Genomic DNA, 12,310 nt, shown 5'->3' on the forward strand with positions numbered 1-12,310 from the left:
CTGATTCTCCCGAAAAACTACAGGTTTCACCGCTGATCTTGACTTGTTTCTCGCCCTTTGATGCCGCATCTACCATGTATCTGTAATGAATCTAGGACTCTGCACCCATAGCTTGGATAAGGAAAAGGCCCTGGTCCATCTAACAATGTCACTGAGTCGGGCCATCGCTACTGTCGACCCATACACGACAACCATGTCAGGCCATTCTCAGCAGCGTTTACGGAGCTACACCCGCATGTTGTCAAACTCTTCTAAAAAAAAAAAAAAAAAAACTCGATTGAACTCAAATCCTATGTGTAGTGATGCTATCAATATCAAAATTCCTCCCAAACAAAGTGTCTAAATCTGCTACCCTTTCCTGTTGTCAAGGGCCATCTGTTGTTGTTGTACTTGCTCTGTGAAATCTGTATCAAACTCATATGAGAATGATCAGTGTATCTGTTGTCATCTTCGCGACGTCCCCCTTTTTCCTCCTCAGCTCGACTCTAAAGTCCTTGGTGTTTCTCCCGTCACAGGAACTCCGTTATCATCCTGGCGCAGCAATAGCGCAATCCATGGGTTGACATCCGTGGTCCTTGTCCTTGGATTGATGGATTCCGGTAGTAATGAAGTGAATCCGTTCCTAGGAAAGAGTCTACTCGGCTGGACATGTCCTTCTTGCCGTAGATCTGTGGCATCATCGCCCGGTCCTTGGGACGTCTTCGAGATTCAGAATTTGTCTCTATATTAGACGGACTTCTTTTCTCTGCCTGTGCACTTGCACAAATCAATTTCGGTGTTTTTTTTGGTAGCAGACAAGACTCGCATGTCTTGAAAGATAGTTAGTTTGACCCATGTATATACATCCAGACAACTACTTACAAATCATTCAGCCAGTGCCAACCAGGGTGTTTCCTGGGTTGTTGATGGCATTGAGGTCGTTGGTGAGCTTCATCATGGAGCTCAGGCGGTTCTGGAGAGTTCCGATGTGCTGGAGGTTCTGGGTGTCCTCAGGCTTGACGAGGTTTCGCATGAGGCTCTCCACAGCCTTGCGGTGCTCCATCCACTGGTCAATAAGGGGCTGGGTCATGTCCTCCTTGGGCTCCGGGGGAGGAGGTATTGACTTGACAGTCGCCTTGCGGCTGTGGGAAATCTGAGCCTCGGCAGTCTCAGTCTTGCGTTTACGTCCCTTAGCAGGCTGAGCAGATCCAGTTGTAGGTGAGCCGCTGGAGCTTCCGTGATCGTTGTGAACACGTTTCATGTGGTCACGCAAGTTCCACTGGCGAGGGAATCCATTTCCAGGAACGGCACGCTCACAGCCCTCATAAACACAAAGGAAAGGCTTGTCGCCATGACCGTGGAGTCCGTGGGCCTCACGTTCATGGCGGAGTAGGCAAGCAGTCGACGAGAAGCGGGCGCCCTCGCACGACTCAGCCTTGCAGCGGTAGGGCTTCAAGTGAGAGTCCACGAATTTGCTAGCTCAGTCAGTATACATTATCTCATTGATTGACTGATGATTTCTTACTCATAGTTGCACTTGAGCTTCTCGGGTCGGTGGTTGCAGCTTGGTTGTCCTTCCCATGGGCAGTGGTAAAGTCCATCCTCGTATGGAGCGGCCTTCTTGTATAGGTCATGGTCCCGAGCGGACTCACCATCGCTGTTCTGTCGTCGTGGACCAGTGAAGGCAGAGGTAGCAGCAGGAAGCTCATCGAATGTGGGCATGGCTTTTCCATTGGCATCTTCAGAGATCAAGGGAATGTTCCGGTCCAGGCTAAAACAGTCGACTTGGTAAGAAACCGGATCATTGGTCACTATGCGGTTGGGGGCTACGTACCTTGGTGACTGGCACTGAATCTCGGGGGATGAGTTTGGGCTCTGGTTAGGAAACCACAAATCCTCAATAGTGTTGGGAGAAGATGATCGAGAGATAGAGCTAGAAAAGCAATCCCAAGGGCTGGGAGGAGAGTTCTCGACCAGGGAAACATCAGGGCCGAGCTGCATATGAGAAGGGACAACATGCAGAGGGTTGGCATCGGGAAGAGAAAAGGTGGCATCACCGTTCAGTCCACCGTCAAGGGAATAACCGGGCCAGTACATCTGGTTCGTGATACCATCGGTAGGGTCCAGGAGGCAAGTATCAATTCCATGCAAGGTAGCGCCGGTCTGGGTTCCAGTCTGGAGAGCGCAAGTATTACCTGTAAAGTCCATGTTGGACAGATGTGATGATTGTGACAGCGAAGAGCCGCTAGACCTGCTTGAGCTCACCCTGGACATGGCTTGTCCACCTTGGGTCACAGAAGCGGTAGTCCTGGATGTGGACCAGTTTCCTTGGGAAGGCACCCTGGTTCCTCGGGGCGTAGCATGGCCAGATGTGAAAATGAACTCCTCGGCTTCTCCGGAATGGGCGGATCCATTGTCTGGGAAATCTTGAAAGTTCTGTGGTCCTTCTACTGTCGTGGCCCATGACGAACCTGTCAACAGGTCCGCTGATGGTTCTGTTTGAGAAGAAAAAGAAAAGAGACCAGTGTTGGGGGCCAATGTTGGCTGAGAGTAGCTATAATCGCTGGGGAAGGGTCAGTGTCCCGTTCTTCGCAATGTGAAAGCAAATAAAACCAAAAATGAAACATGAAACAAGACTAAATCATGACTCGGAATCAACTTTGAATCTGTTACTAGGTTAGCATTCGAGATGGGGTTAATGTGGTATTAGTTTACAGACCAAGTATGACAGTGTGAAGCATAGCCTAGGATTAGATCTTGCATTCTGTCGGAATCCTTTAGGTCATCCATGGATTATTGTTGTAGCCAGGCAAGGTCGTCAATACAGTAATCAAATCACATTGAATCCGGCAGTATTCCAGTGGCAGGTAGGAAATGTTGAGTATTGTCGCAAAGTCCAGGCCTTCAATCTAAGTATTCGCAGAAAAACAAGTTGGCATAGCATCATGTATTGTCGTTGTGGAAGTCCAGTGTCGATTGAGCAGAACAATGAGATCCTCGGTGTCCATTGGGGCCTGGTAGCAAGAACGTCCAGTGGAAAGCATAATTGGTGTCCATGAATGGAAGTCCAGTGCGGCTGCACGAAGAAGCAATCGAATTGGATTGCAGGCCATCAAGCCAGATGCTACCTTGATGTCTAACACCGCTAAGCGGTACAGAAGGAGCAGAGTCCAGGCGAAGTTCCATGGGTCGTGTGATGTCCTGTCGAAATACCATCCGCCCAAGGTCCATATCCAGAAAACGAGAATCAGAGGAAAAGGTCCATTGTCCTTGGGTCGACTCCTGATATCCGGAAGAGAAATCCTTGTGGTCCATGAATAGTCCAGGTTTGACATCCGGGCGAAGAGCTGCTGATTCAATTTGAAAGCGGGCAATACTCACGGGGCTCATGGCCAGTATACAATATTATTGTTTCATGTCCGGACGGACAGATCCAGTCAATTTGAGTCCAGGGCTTGTTGTCGTGATTATTCATGGGTATATCAAGGTCCATTGAGATCCAGAAAAGGATGTTCCGGGAAATGTCCTTGGGACGAGAGTTGAAACAAGTTTCCTGGCTTGGTATCCTTGGGCAGAGTGAAGCAAGATTGTCGTTGTACATGATTTGCGAGCAACATGATTGAAAAAGCAAATGCTAACCTCCCAGGGAAGAGTAAGAAAAACAGTACCTGGACAACGAGTGAACCTCATCGAGGTCAGAGTTCTTGAAAGCGTGCATGGTAGCAGGCTGTGTCACAAGAGTAACAGTCATTGTATCCTCGGAATGAAGAGCAAAATTGAGCTCGTGGATCAGCAAAGAACAACGTTGGGGCGTTGTCTTGCACGTTCAGACCAGTGGCAATCTGTCGAGTTGTTGTTGTTGCGCGACAGGATGGATCCTTAGGCTGATTGGGTTGCTTTCAATTCCAGATGGAAGATTGAAAACTTTGATAGTTGTGTATGAAAGAAGGGTAAGAAAGGCTTGGTAGTCTTTGAAGGATGAGACTGAATGGTTGGTTGGGTAGTAAGAGGCGAGAGTTGGGCAGGAAAATTGAGGAACAGAAGGGAGACGTTGGGCCACGAGGGATCCTGCGGGTTTTATTGTCATAGAAGCCTGACCTGCTACCGCGACAGGGTCCCACTATCCATGTAACTGCTGCAAAACGCGGCCATTGTCTGGTCGCAGGAGTGAGTTGGCGTTTGTGATTTCAGAGTGCAGAAACCGGTGTGTTGGACTATTGCAAGGATCAGCAGAGAAGGGATGGGCCAAAGCGACGAGCGACTGGTTAACTTCCCTGATTTAGGATGGGTCAGAGTGGAGATAAGGCCTGGTCTGCATCCTATCACCTAGCATTAACCTATGAGAGGAAGGGATAATGGCTGTTGGACAACGCATCACTGCATCTGCGTGAGCGCAAAACCAAGTTGGACACGGATGCGGTGCGAAAAGATGTGAGGAAACATGGTCGACGGAAGGAAAAATGAGAGGTTGGCCGAGATTGCGTCCAGATGGTCATCTCGCCTGTGTTGCGAACGATTAATTACTGAGGCTGATCATTGAGGCATTCGTCCTTGGGATGAAAACTAGTGTCGGATACAGCAGCCTCCGTATTGGACCGCAAAGTATCTCAGAGCCGGGCTCCTGACGATCACTTCCACCACCGCCTCGAGGATTTACAAGTCGCTAGTCAACGAGAAACTCTGTCATTCTCGTCTCTCTGTCAGGGTTTGGCCATGTTTTCTTGGCCGTGGCCCGCTGCGCTATTGTTCAGAAGTGGCCCTCCTTTACTCTTCAAGTCTCTGCGGCCAAGTCAGCATGGGTGGATAAAACAAAGCAACCATTGCCAACCAGGCCACATCCTGTGAGCCAGTATGCAACAGACGGCACACCGAGCATGCCGCTTATCACCCAGGTGCTTTATCTACGACCTGTGATTGCTCATGTAGCAGACCGCAACAGGAGGGGTAGGCCTTGGTCTGTTTTTAAGACGTCCGTTAGAATGATGAGAGCGGCCAGGCGGGCTACAGGATGGGCCAGCGAATCGCTCGTGGCATGCATACGACACATAACTGCGGTCAAGAGTGTGTGAAATGCACATGCAAATGCAAAATCAGGCGACTGGGGCACGATGATCGAGTGAGAAAAGATGGCGAGACAAGCCCAAACAACCAAGTCATAAGATGGCCCAGTCCCAGAAATGGTTGGTGATAAAGCATTGTCGCTGGAAACACTGACCAGGTCGGCGTCTACCGATACTGACTGACACAGGTGACTCGTGAGCATAGGAAGAAAGGAGATGAAGTTCGGGCAAAATCATCTCGATTCGATGCGTTGTTGATGTTTGATTGATGGACCCTGATAAGTCCGAGCCACCCGCGATTTTGAGTTTACCGTACCGTACATTCCTTCCCTTCTTCAACGGGAGCGCCGTTCCGTGCCTTCCTTCCCCTCCACCCCGTCTATTCCCCGTATTTCCTACCTGGGAAAGTTGCTAGAAGGAACAATGGAACGAAAGGAGAAAACGGGAAGCGGCCCGCAACTCCACGTGATGGTATAACCGCCTCAGCTTGTTATCGTCTGTGGCTCTTTGAGTCTCTTGTTGAACACTACATGCCTATCTGAATTTCATCTCTTCCTCCAGGGAAAACTATATGTATTCTATGAGTTGATGTCCTCTCATTCTACCGTCAGCTTAGCCGATATCTATCTTGCGGGTATCTCATGGACCCTTCTCATTGGCCTTGAACCACAACATGCCAACACCAAATATATGATAGCTCGCATCCACGCATCACCTGGCTTGCTCCCACTCTGTTTTCAAGCAGTCAGACGCCAACTCAGCCAAGGTAACGAAGCATTCATGGCTTAGTCGGATTCTGACAGCTCTACCACTGCTGGACTTGCACTGCTCTCGCCCGATGTCTCTCCTGATATCCCCTCATTCCATAACTCCTCTAGACCCTTTTCTAATTCGCCGTCTATCCCTCCCACCACTTCAGCCAGCATCGCCCGGGCTGACTGCCAGCTTTTGATTCCCAGCTCTCGACTGGCCAGTTTCATTTTGTCGCCGTAAACGCCTCGCCATTTGCTCAGTTGTCTTTCTTCGATTACATTATTGGCCCGGCCAGTGAACGCTATGGACGCTCCAAACAGTACGCAAAATAACCAGAGTGACTGTGTCCATTCACTCATCCTCAGATGTTCTTCGCCTGCATTAACATCATCTATCAGTTGTTCAAGAAGCCAATCGATCATGGTTACGTCGAAGTATCTGTCGCCCAGCTCAGAACAAAGATAGAAGAAGGTCGCTATGAAACTTGTTCGACTACTTTTAGGGTCACCGTTCAAGATTCGTGGTACATATTGACTCGCGCTGAAACCTCTTGAAATCTCATAGTTGAGGTTGAGGTCTCTGGTATGATTTTGCCAAAGTCTGGCCGCTGGTGTTTCGAGATCTTCCCACCAGCCATATCTCGGAGCTTCGCGCGGCGGCAGCGCTGTGATATCCCATATCGACGCAAATAGGAGAGCCATAAAGGTTGGTTGGTATTCGGGCACGTTCACGAGCTGGCCTGCTTTTCCGGTTCGTAGTCCTTCTCCGACCCTGAACAAATATCAGCAAACACCATTGTTAGCACTGTGATCCCTGAATAGAACTGACATTTTGAGCATTCTCTGGGGCAACGTCGGCACTGGGTCGACAACCCTATTCCACTCCTTTACGGCAGATTGTATACCCTTCAAGTGTCTTGAGGAAGCGTCCAGTTCTCCTATCGCGCCCTGGATCACTGGTTGTTAGTGACGATTGACTAGCGGGTCGGATCATTAACCAAGGATATCCATACCTCAGTCAGCGCAAGCGCAGATATAGCCAACATAGTGTCTCCGCTCTGTGCCAATTCAGGACTCTGGAGCTGTTCTCTCGCGAATTGATAGGTTGCTGCTTTATGGTACAGGAATGGGATCCTGACCTCGTCCATCGAACCGGTAACCCATGCCCACTGACATGCTGATAACATGAGGCACATGTGCATGTAGCCAGGGTTCTCGAACGATTTTTGTATTCTAGCAGGCTGTCAGCTCAAGGTGTTTAGCAAGTCATATCGACCCAACTACCGGGTTGACGCACGCTGAAGATTCCAGCTCCCGAGCAACAGGCCTCGAGCCCCAGACCGTGTACTGTGAAACTGGTACAAAATGTTAGCCCTGTGGGAAGAGTATTTCTCTCGGTAAAGTGACTTACAATGTCGCAGAAGGCGTTTGGAGTGCTCCGGAAGAGCATCGAAGGACCCTCCAACGTAATTGTTGAGGGCATTGCTCATCCCTGGCGAGGCTGGTGCCGCTGACTCGGTAAGTGCCATTTGGGACCCAAAATTCCCCAGAGCAACATTGCTGGACGCCGATGATGGTGAAGGTGACGAATCATTGGATGGGAGCGGCTGTTCTGGAGTTGGATATATGCATTCACTCCCCGTCTGAAGGCAATTGGTGCTGTGTTGGCAATATTTGTTAGTCAGTCCTACAAGGCTTACGACTCAACCGACCGGAGCCTCATGCAAAGCTCGTCTATCCCACGCCGGAGCCTCGCATAGCCATGCAGCAACGACAAGAAAACGAGGGGAAAGTATCGGTTGTTCCACGAGTAAGACCGGGAAGTTTAACATACCAAAGCGGCTTTTGCTCGTCGCACCTCACATGCCTGGCCTTGCATCGAGTGCATCCGTTTTTGCTTCTCCGATGAAACTTTCTCTTTCGTTCTTTGTCCTTTGGCGGCGCCATGATGTTATCTTGGCATTCCTCAGTGGCTATGCGGTATATCTTTTCTGGGACTGATTATGGACAACAGTGGCTTCGTCTACATGTTGCTAATGTAGGCTCCGTATATCACCAGGTGCCTCGCCAATGACTCGGGGCAGTCGAGAGGAAATATTCCACGAGAAGCGTGGTCTTGAAGCACGGCTGACACGGTTCAAAGAAATCAGAGGCAGGCAATTCAAGAATTCCTTCGTATTGAGGACCAGCCTTTGCCCGATACAATCCACGCCAGTAGGCGGGATATCCCCAAATAGATTTCAAGGGAGCAAAGCTCGTTTTCCTAGACGAAGGCTGCAGGGTCTCTACCCAATCAAATATCACTGATTCTCTTAGCCCCATGACTCGCTAGGTCCCCAGTGGCGGGGGCTTGTTCACAAAACCCGTAGAGGCTTCATTTTCGCCCGGGGTTGATGAGATCAGTGAGGCCATACTGAGAGAAAAGTCGGCCGCCTGGAGAGAAAATGGGCTAGAATAAAATGTCTCGTTTTCCGGTGGACCTGGACTTTACGTCCTTGAGAAGCTGCTACGTCACATAAAATACGCACGGCGACAGCTATTCCAAATCGTAGCCTCATCGCGACAGGAGCAGGATGATAGTGATGGCTCAAACTTTTGGATACCTAGCCGTTGGCTGTTGGAAGTAAACGCGAAGACGAGGATATCATGCTCGGCATACAACCCGATGGCATGGACTAACACGAAACCGATCCGACGCCCCCTGGAAGGAGGCGATTCTCTATACAAGCCAATTATTCCCAGCTGGCGGCTTCTCTTTCATTGTCTCGTACCACGAAATAGTAAAGGAGGTTCTCGCGATACCGAAAGCGGCCGAATCTCCAACTCGGAGCGGAGCGGTTGAGGCGTCGGTGTGGGGGCCCGCCTCTCGGAGCTGACTGTTAAAGTGTCCCTCGCTCAACTGTTAGTGAACAAAGTGTGGGGATCGATGTCTATTTTGGGCCTTTCCAGATGTCAACAGGGGAGACTGCATTGACGAACGCCTGGTACCGAGAGAATAGCTCGTGTTCTTTCAGCCATGGACCACGTGCTAGTAAGCGGCGGCGCGAGACACAGTCTTGTTCAGCCTTAGATAGGAGAGACAATGACGCAGTTTGTCTTCTCAGCAAGGGAGGATTGTCTCGTGTCCTGAAATTACTTTAGATATCTGGAATCAGAGAGGCTGGTGAACCTCGTGTTGAAGGCCTAGGGCTAGGTGAGTCCAGGGTATCGAGGATGATGGGGAAACAGTCGAAGCTCGCCATGTCGTATCCAGAAAAAGATTGAGGAATTCAGTGGCCTATCAGTGATGGAGAAGGTAAGCTGAACAAAATATGTCTCTTATCGGAGCTGAGCTAACTCGAGCGGATGGGCCGAGATTCTGATTGAGGCTGTGGTGATAGGTACTGATCAGCTGTAAGGCGAGCGATTGCGATGCAGGGACGCGGACGCGGACACGGGAGAGCGAGTGTTTTGAGCAAAGCCGAGGAAAATAAGAAAGAAGAAAAGAATTGACCGACTCGTCGAAAGAATAAGGTTATTCTGAGTGGCTGAGAAAAGTCGGCATGATAAAAGACATTGTCGTACACTTTGGCTGTGCCACCTCATCTCCTCCACGTCAATCAAAGAAGCGGCAATTGACTTAACATGGAACATTTGGCCTGGGTTCCACAGATCGGGTCACATGCATTTGCCCATGTCATGCTAACTAATGATCTGGCATCTTTCCAGTGGACAGCCCTGCTTCGGCTAATGGAATATGGGGAATCGACGTGAGCAGATGCCGCTGTCCACGAGGCGGTCAATATCTACTCCCTCTCAGCCTTTGAAGTTGTAGACTCCAGAACCGAGAATTTATCCGATAGTTATCTTTCATCCACAGAGTTGATATTGCATACGTACATCCGCCTCACAATCAACAGAGCTGAAGCCTGAACTCGGCCGGTTGAGGCGGGCAGACCCTTTGTTCGTCCCGTTGCCAGCTGCCGAGATGCCACGAGCTTCAAGGGCCACGACAGGGCTGTGGAGTAATCATTGACGTTGTCGGTTGTTGGCATTTGCATCAGCGTCAGACCACTGTGTCGCCCTCTTCCGAATCGAGGAGGTCTTCTTGTTGTATGTGTGCGTGAGGGTGCGGTGTGAGTTACTGAGCAAGGAGATTGCATTTACCCAAGAATCACAGACTCCTAGGTAATGGCTGCAACTGATGATGATGGTCCATGATGATCGCAGTTCGTCAAATACTGTCAGCCTTTATTCATATCGTTCCTCGATTAACAACGCAGACCCAATCACCGACCGCCCTATTAACGATCAACCCCCAGATTCGACAATTCCGCCTTGCTGAGGGTGGTCTGCTGGCAGTCAATTAATCGATGAGTTGGTGGGGGTCAAGTTGTGTATGTATGGGTATGGTATCATACATAATCCTGAGCAGCAACAAACAAGGAACAGAGCCCAAACAAACTCAAAAGCCAATACCCAACCATCCATTGCCCATCATCGCTCGGGCTCCCGTCCCGTGATTCAAGATAGAGGTGGTCAGTGGGCATCAATCGAAGCCCTGTCGGGTTCACTTACATACGCAAGACAACACGCCTTGGTGCCTGACCTGGACGTTTTAGTTACCTGAACGTTAGTCTCTAACCGTCCTATCTCGCGAGTCCCATCGTTGGTTGATATTGATTGACCGCTCCTCAACGATTCCAGGTACTACCCTGTTTGTACATACAGACAGTATGTACAGTACAGCACTCACTCACTCACTCTGTCACTCTCTTACAAGTATGAGGTCAGCCAGCGATGGATGGATGCCAACGCGCCTCGCTTGCTTGGGCAACAATGCTTGAGCGCCCAATGCCAATGCCAATGTACTCGGTCACCCAGTCACTCTCAGTTTGTCACGGTTGAGGCAGTGACTCTTTCGGTTTACTTTGTTTAGGCACTCTGGGGTAACCCGGCACTCAGTGTCAGTACTCCCACTGACGATACCTCTCCACTCCCTACTCGGTTCTCTGGCTACACAATATGTCCAGTAGGTATCGTCGTGGGATAGGTAAGGTATTCCATACTGAACGTTGATGGTTAAACTGGCACACAAGACGTCACCCACCCTGGCTGGCTTTGGATCAGAGACAGGGTTCGCTCGTGGGTTCTTTTCGCTTGGTAGTTAGGTTGCTTGCGCCATCCAAAAAGTCAAGATATTTGCCGATGTTAATTAAATTGACACTCTCTTCAGCTACAGTACAAACAACAACCTCCGAATCGCCGGATTGACACCCTCCAAAAGATCAAAGGAATAGGATTCTGGGGCGAATTCCACTGCAAATCTTAGCAGAAAAAGGATTGATTTGGGCCATCTCATCACTGACTTGCTTCACGCCTGGTCCCTGTCACTGCCCACTACCTCCCACTACCTACAGCGCACTACTACAGGCTACTCACTGCTCAACTCGACTAACTAGACTAACCAAGTCACTCGCTAGTGAATGGGGCATCGCTTTTTTCCATCGCCATCCATCTCTCACGACAAGGGTTTCGCTTCATGACATGCGTCGTCCCCGTCTCTGTCTGTACCTTACCTTGATCCCTTGCAGCCTCACGGACGAACATAAATCGTCCCCGTTCCGAGCTTCACTCCTCTCGATTCTCTTCCAATTCTGTACCAGTTCGGTTCAGATCAGCTTGTTCAACAGCTTCACCCGCAACTGGTTCGCTCAGAAGCGCCTCCAAGGATCTTGCACTACTGTCTTAGTGCTTCTTCACTATCATCCCGCGAAGTTTACCTAGTTTCTTTTTTTTTCCTGCTCTTCCTAGAAACGGCCATCTCAGCAGAGTGATCCATCTGCCTGGACCACATCCGTCTATACCTTACCACAGACCACAGGACACACAGGTCACACCGCCTAGACTACAAGTTACATTCTACTGTACTGTACAGCCGCCAACCCAGTCCAGCCCAGCAGGAGGACCCAGAACCCAGGACCCAGGGAATTTCACCACCATCAAAAAAAAAAAAAGGAAAACCCTAGTCGACCGTCGTGGATGACCCTGGAGAGGATACTTAGCCCAGCCCAGCCTGTCTTTTGGAAGAAAGGGAACCCAGGCCCAGGATCATTCACTGCCCAAGGGACCCCTCAAGACCCAAGGGGATCCATAACTAGTGTACAAGCTGTCCGCTGTTCATCTCCATTAACATCGGTTTACCGGTAGTCTGTCTTGTTCTCTTTTTTTTTTTAATTGGAACCCAAGGCGTGGACTTGGGAACGTGGATCCATTCTGTTGCTTCTTCACGCCGGTGGATTCTTTCTTTATCAGCCGCAAGTCTCGTCTGGTCTCGTCCAAATTAACACTTATTTGCGGTTTTTACAATGATGAGCCAGTACACTATGGCACAACCAGATCATGCCTACAACTCTTCAACAATGTCCAACAGTCCCTGGAATCCAACTCGCAGGTGAGATAGCATTCCCCCCCCCCCCCTCTGCTGACCGTCTCTGTACGTATGAAAGGATCATGGTTGGCTAACTCACCAGCAGCTCA

General features: G+C 49.9%; 3 protein-coding genes across 13 annotated transcripts; 1 reads left to right on the forward strand and 2 right to left on the reverse strand.

The window, feature by feature from the left end:
- Positions 1–253: 253 nt before the first annotated feature.
- FVEG_05406 (hypothetical protein) lies at positions 254–4,964 on the reverse strand. 10 transcript variants are annotated; one of them, XM_018893617.1, is made up of 5 exons: positions 3,648–4,964; positions 1,814–2,542; positions 1,505–1,750; positions 862–1,454; positions 254–809 (listed from the first exon to the last, which is right to left on the reverse strand). In XM_018893617.1, exons 1-4 carry the CDS (start codon positions 3,728–3,730, stop codon positions 869–871), a joined length of 1,644 nt encoding a protein of 547 aa, XP_018750489.1. In that variant the 5' UTR covers positions 3,731–4,964; the 3' UTR covers positions 254–809; positions 862–868. The 10 variants fall into 10 exon arrangements, with proteins under 10 accessions (XP_018750489.1, XP_018750488.1, XP_018750492.1 ...); XM_018893616.1 differs by having other exon boundaries at positions 254–1,454; XM_018893620.1 differs by having other exon boundaries at positions 1,814–4,964.
- A 532-nt stretch (positions 4,965–5,496) lies between these two features.
- Positions 5,497–10,184, reverse strand: FVEG_15632 (hypothetical protein). 2 transcript variants are annotated; one of them, XM_018904821.1, is made up of 6 exons: positions 7,626–10,184; positions 7,203–7,450; positions 7,089–7,146; positions 6,805–7,024; positions 6,621–6,739; positions 5,497–6,563 (listed from the first exon to the last, which is right to left on the reverse strand). In XM_018904821.1, the coding sequence occupies exons 1-6, from the start codon at positions 7,736–7,738 to the stop codon at positions 5,825–5,827; spliced, it is 1,497 nt and encodes a 498-aa protein (XP_018750496.1). In that variant the 5' UTR covers positions 7,739–10,184; the 3' UTR covers positions 5,497–5,824. The 2 variants fall into 2 exon arrangements, with proteins under 2 accessions (XP_018750496.1, XP_018750497.1); XM_018904822.1 differs by having other exon boundaries at positions 7,203–10,184.
- Positions 10,170–10,400, forward strand: FVEG_05409 (hypothetical protein; the record flags this gene model as incomplete). Its single annotated transcript, XM_018893624.1, has 1 exon — positions 10,170–10,400. The coding sequence occupies one exon, from the start codon at positions 10,170–10,172 to the stop codon at positions 10,398–10,400; it is 231 nt and encodes a 76-aa protein (XP_018750498.1).
- Between the last annotated feature and the right edge of the window lie 1,910 nt (positions 10,401–12,310).

This window comes from Fusarium verticillioides, chromosome 3, assembly GCF_000149555.1.
Source record: "Fusarium verticillioides 7600 chromosome 3, whole genome shotgun sequence".
Classification (NCBI taxonomy): domain Eukaryota; kingdom Fungi; phylum Ascomycota; class Sordariomycetes; order Hypocreales; family Nectriaceae; genus Fusarium; species Fusarium verticillioides.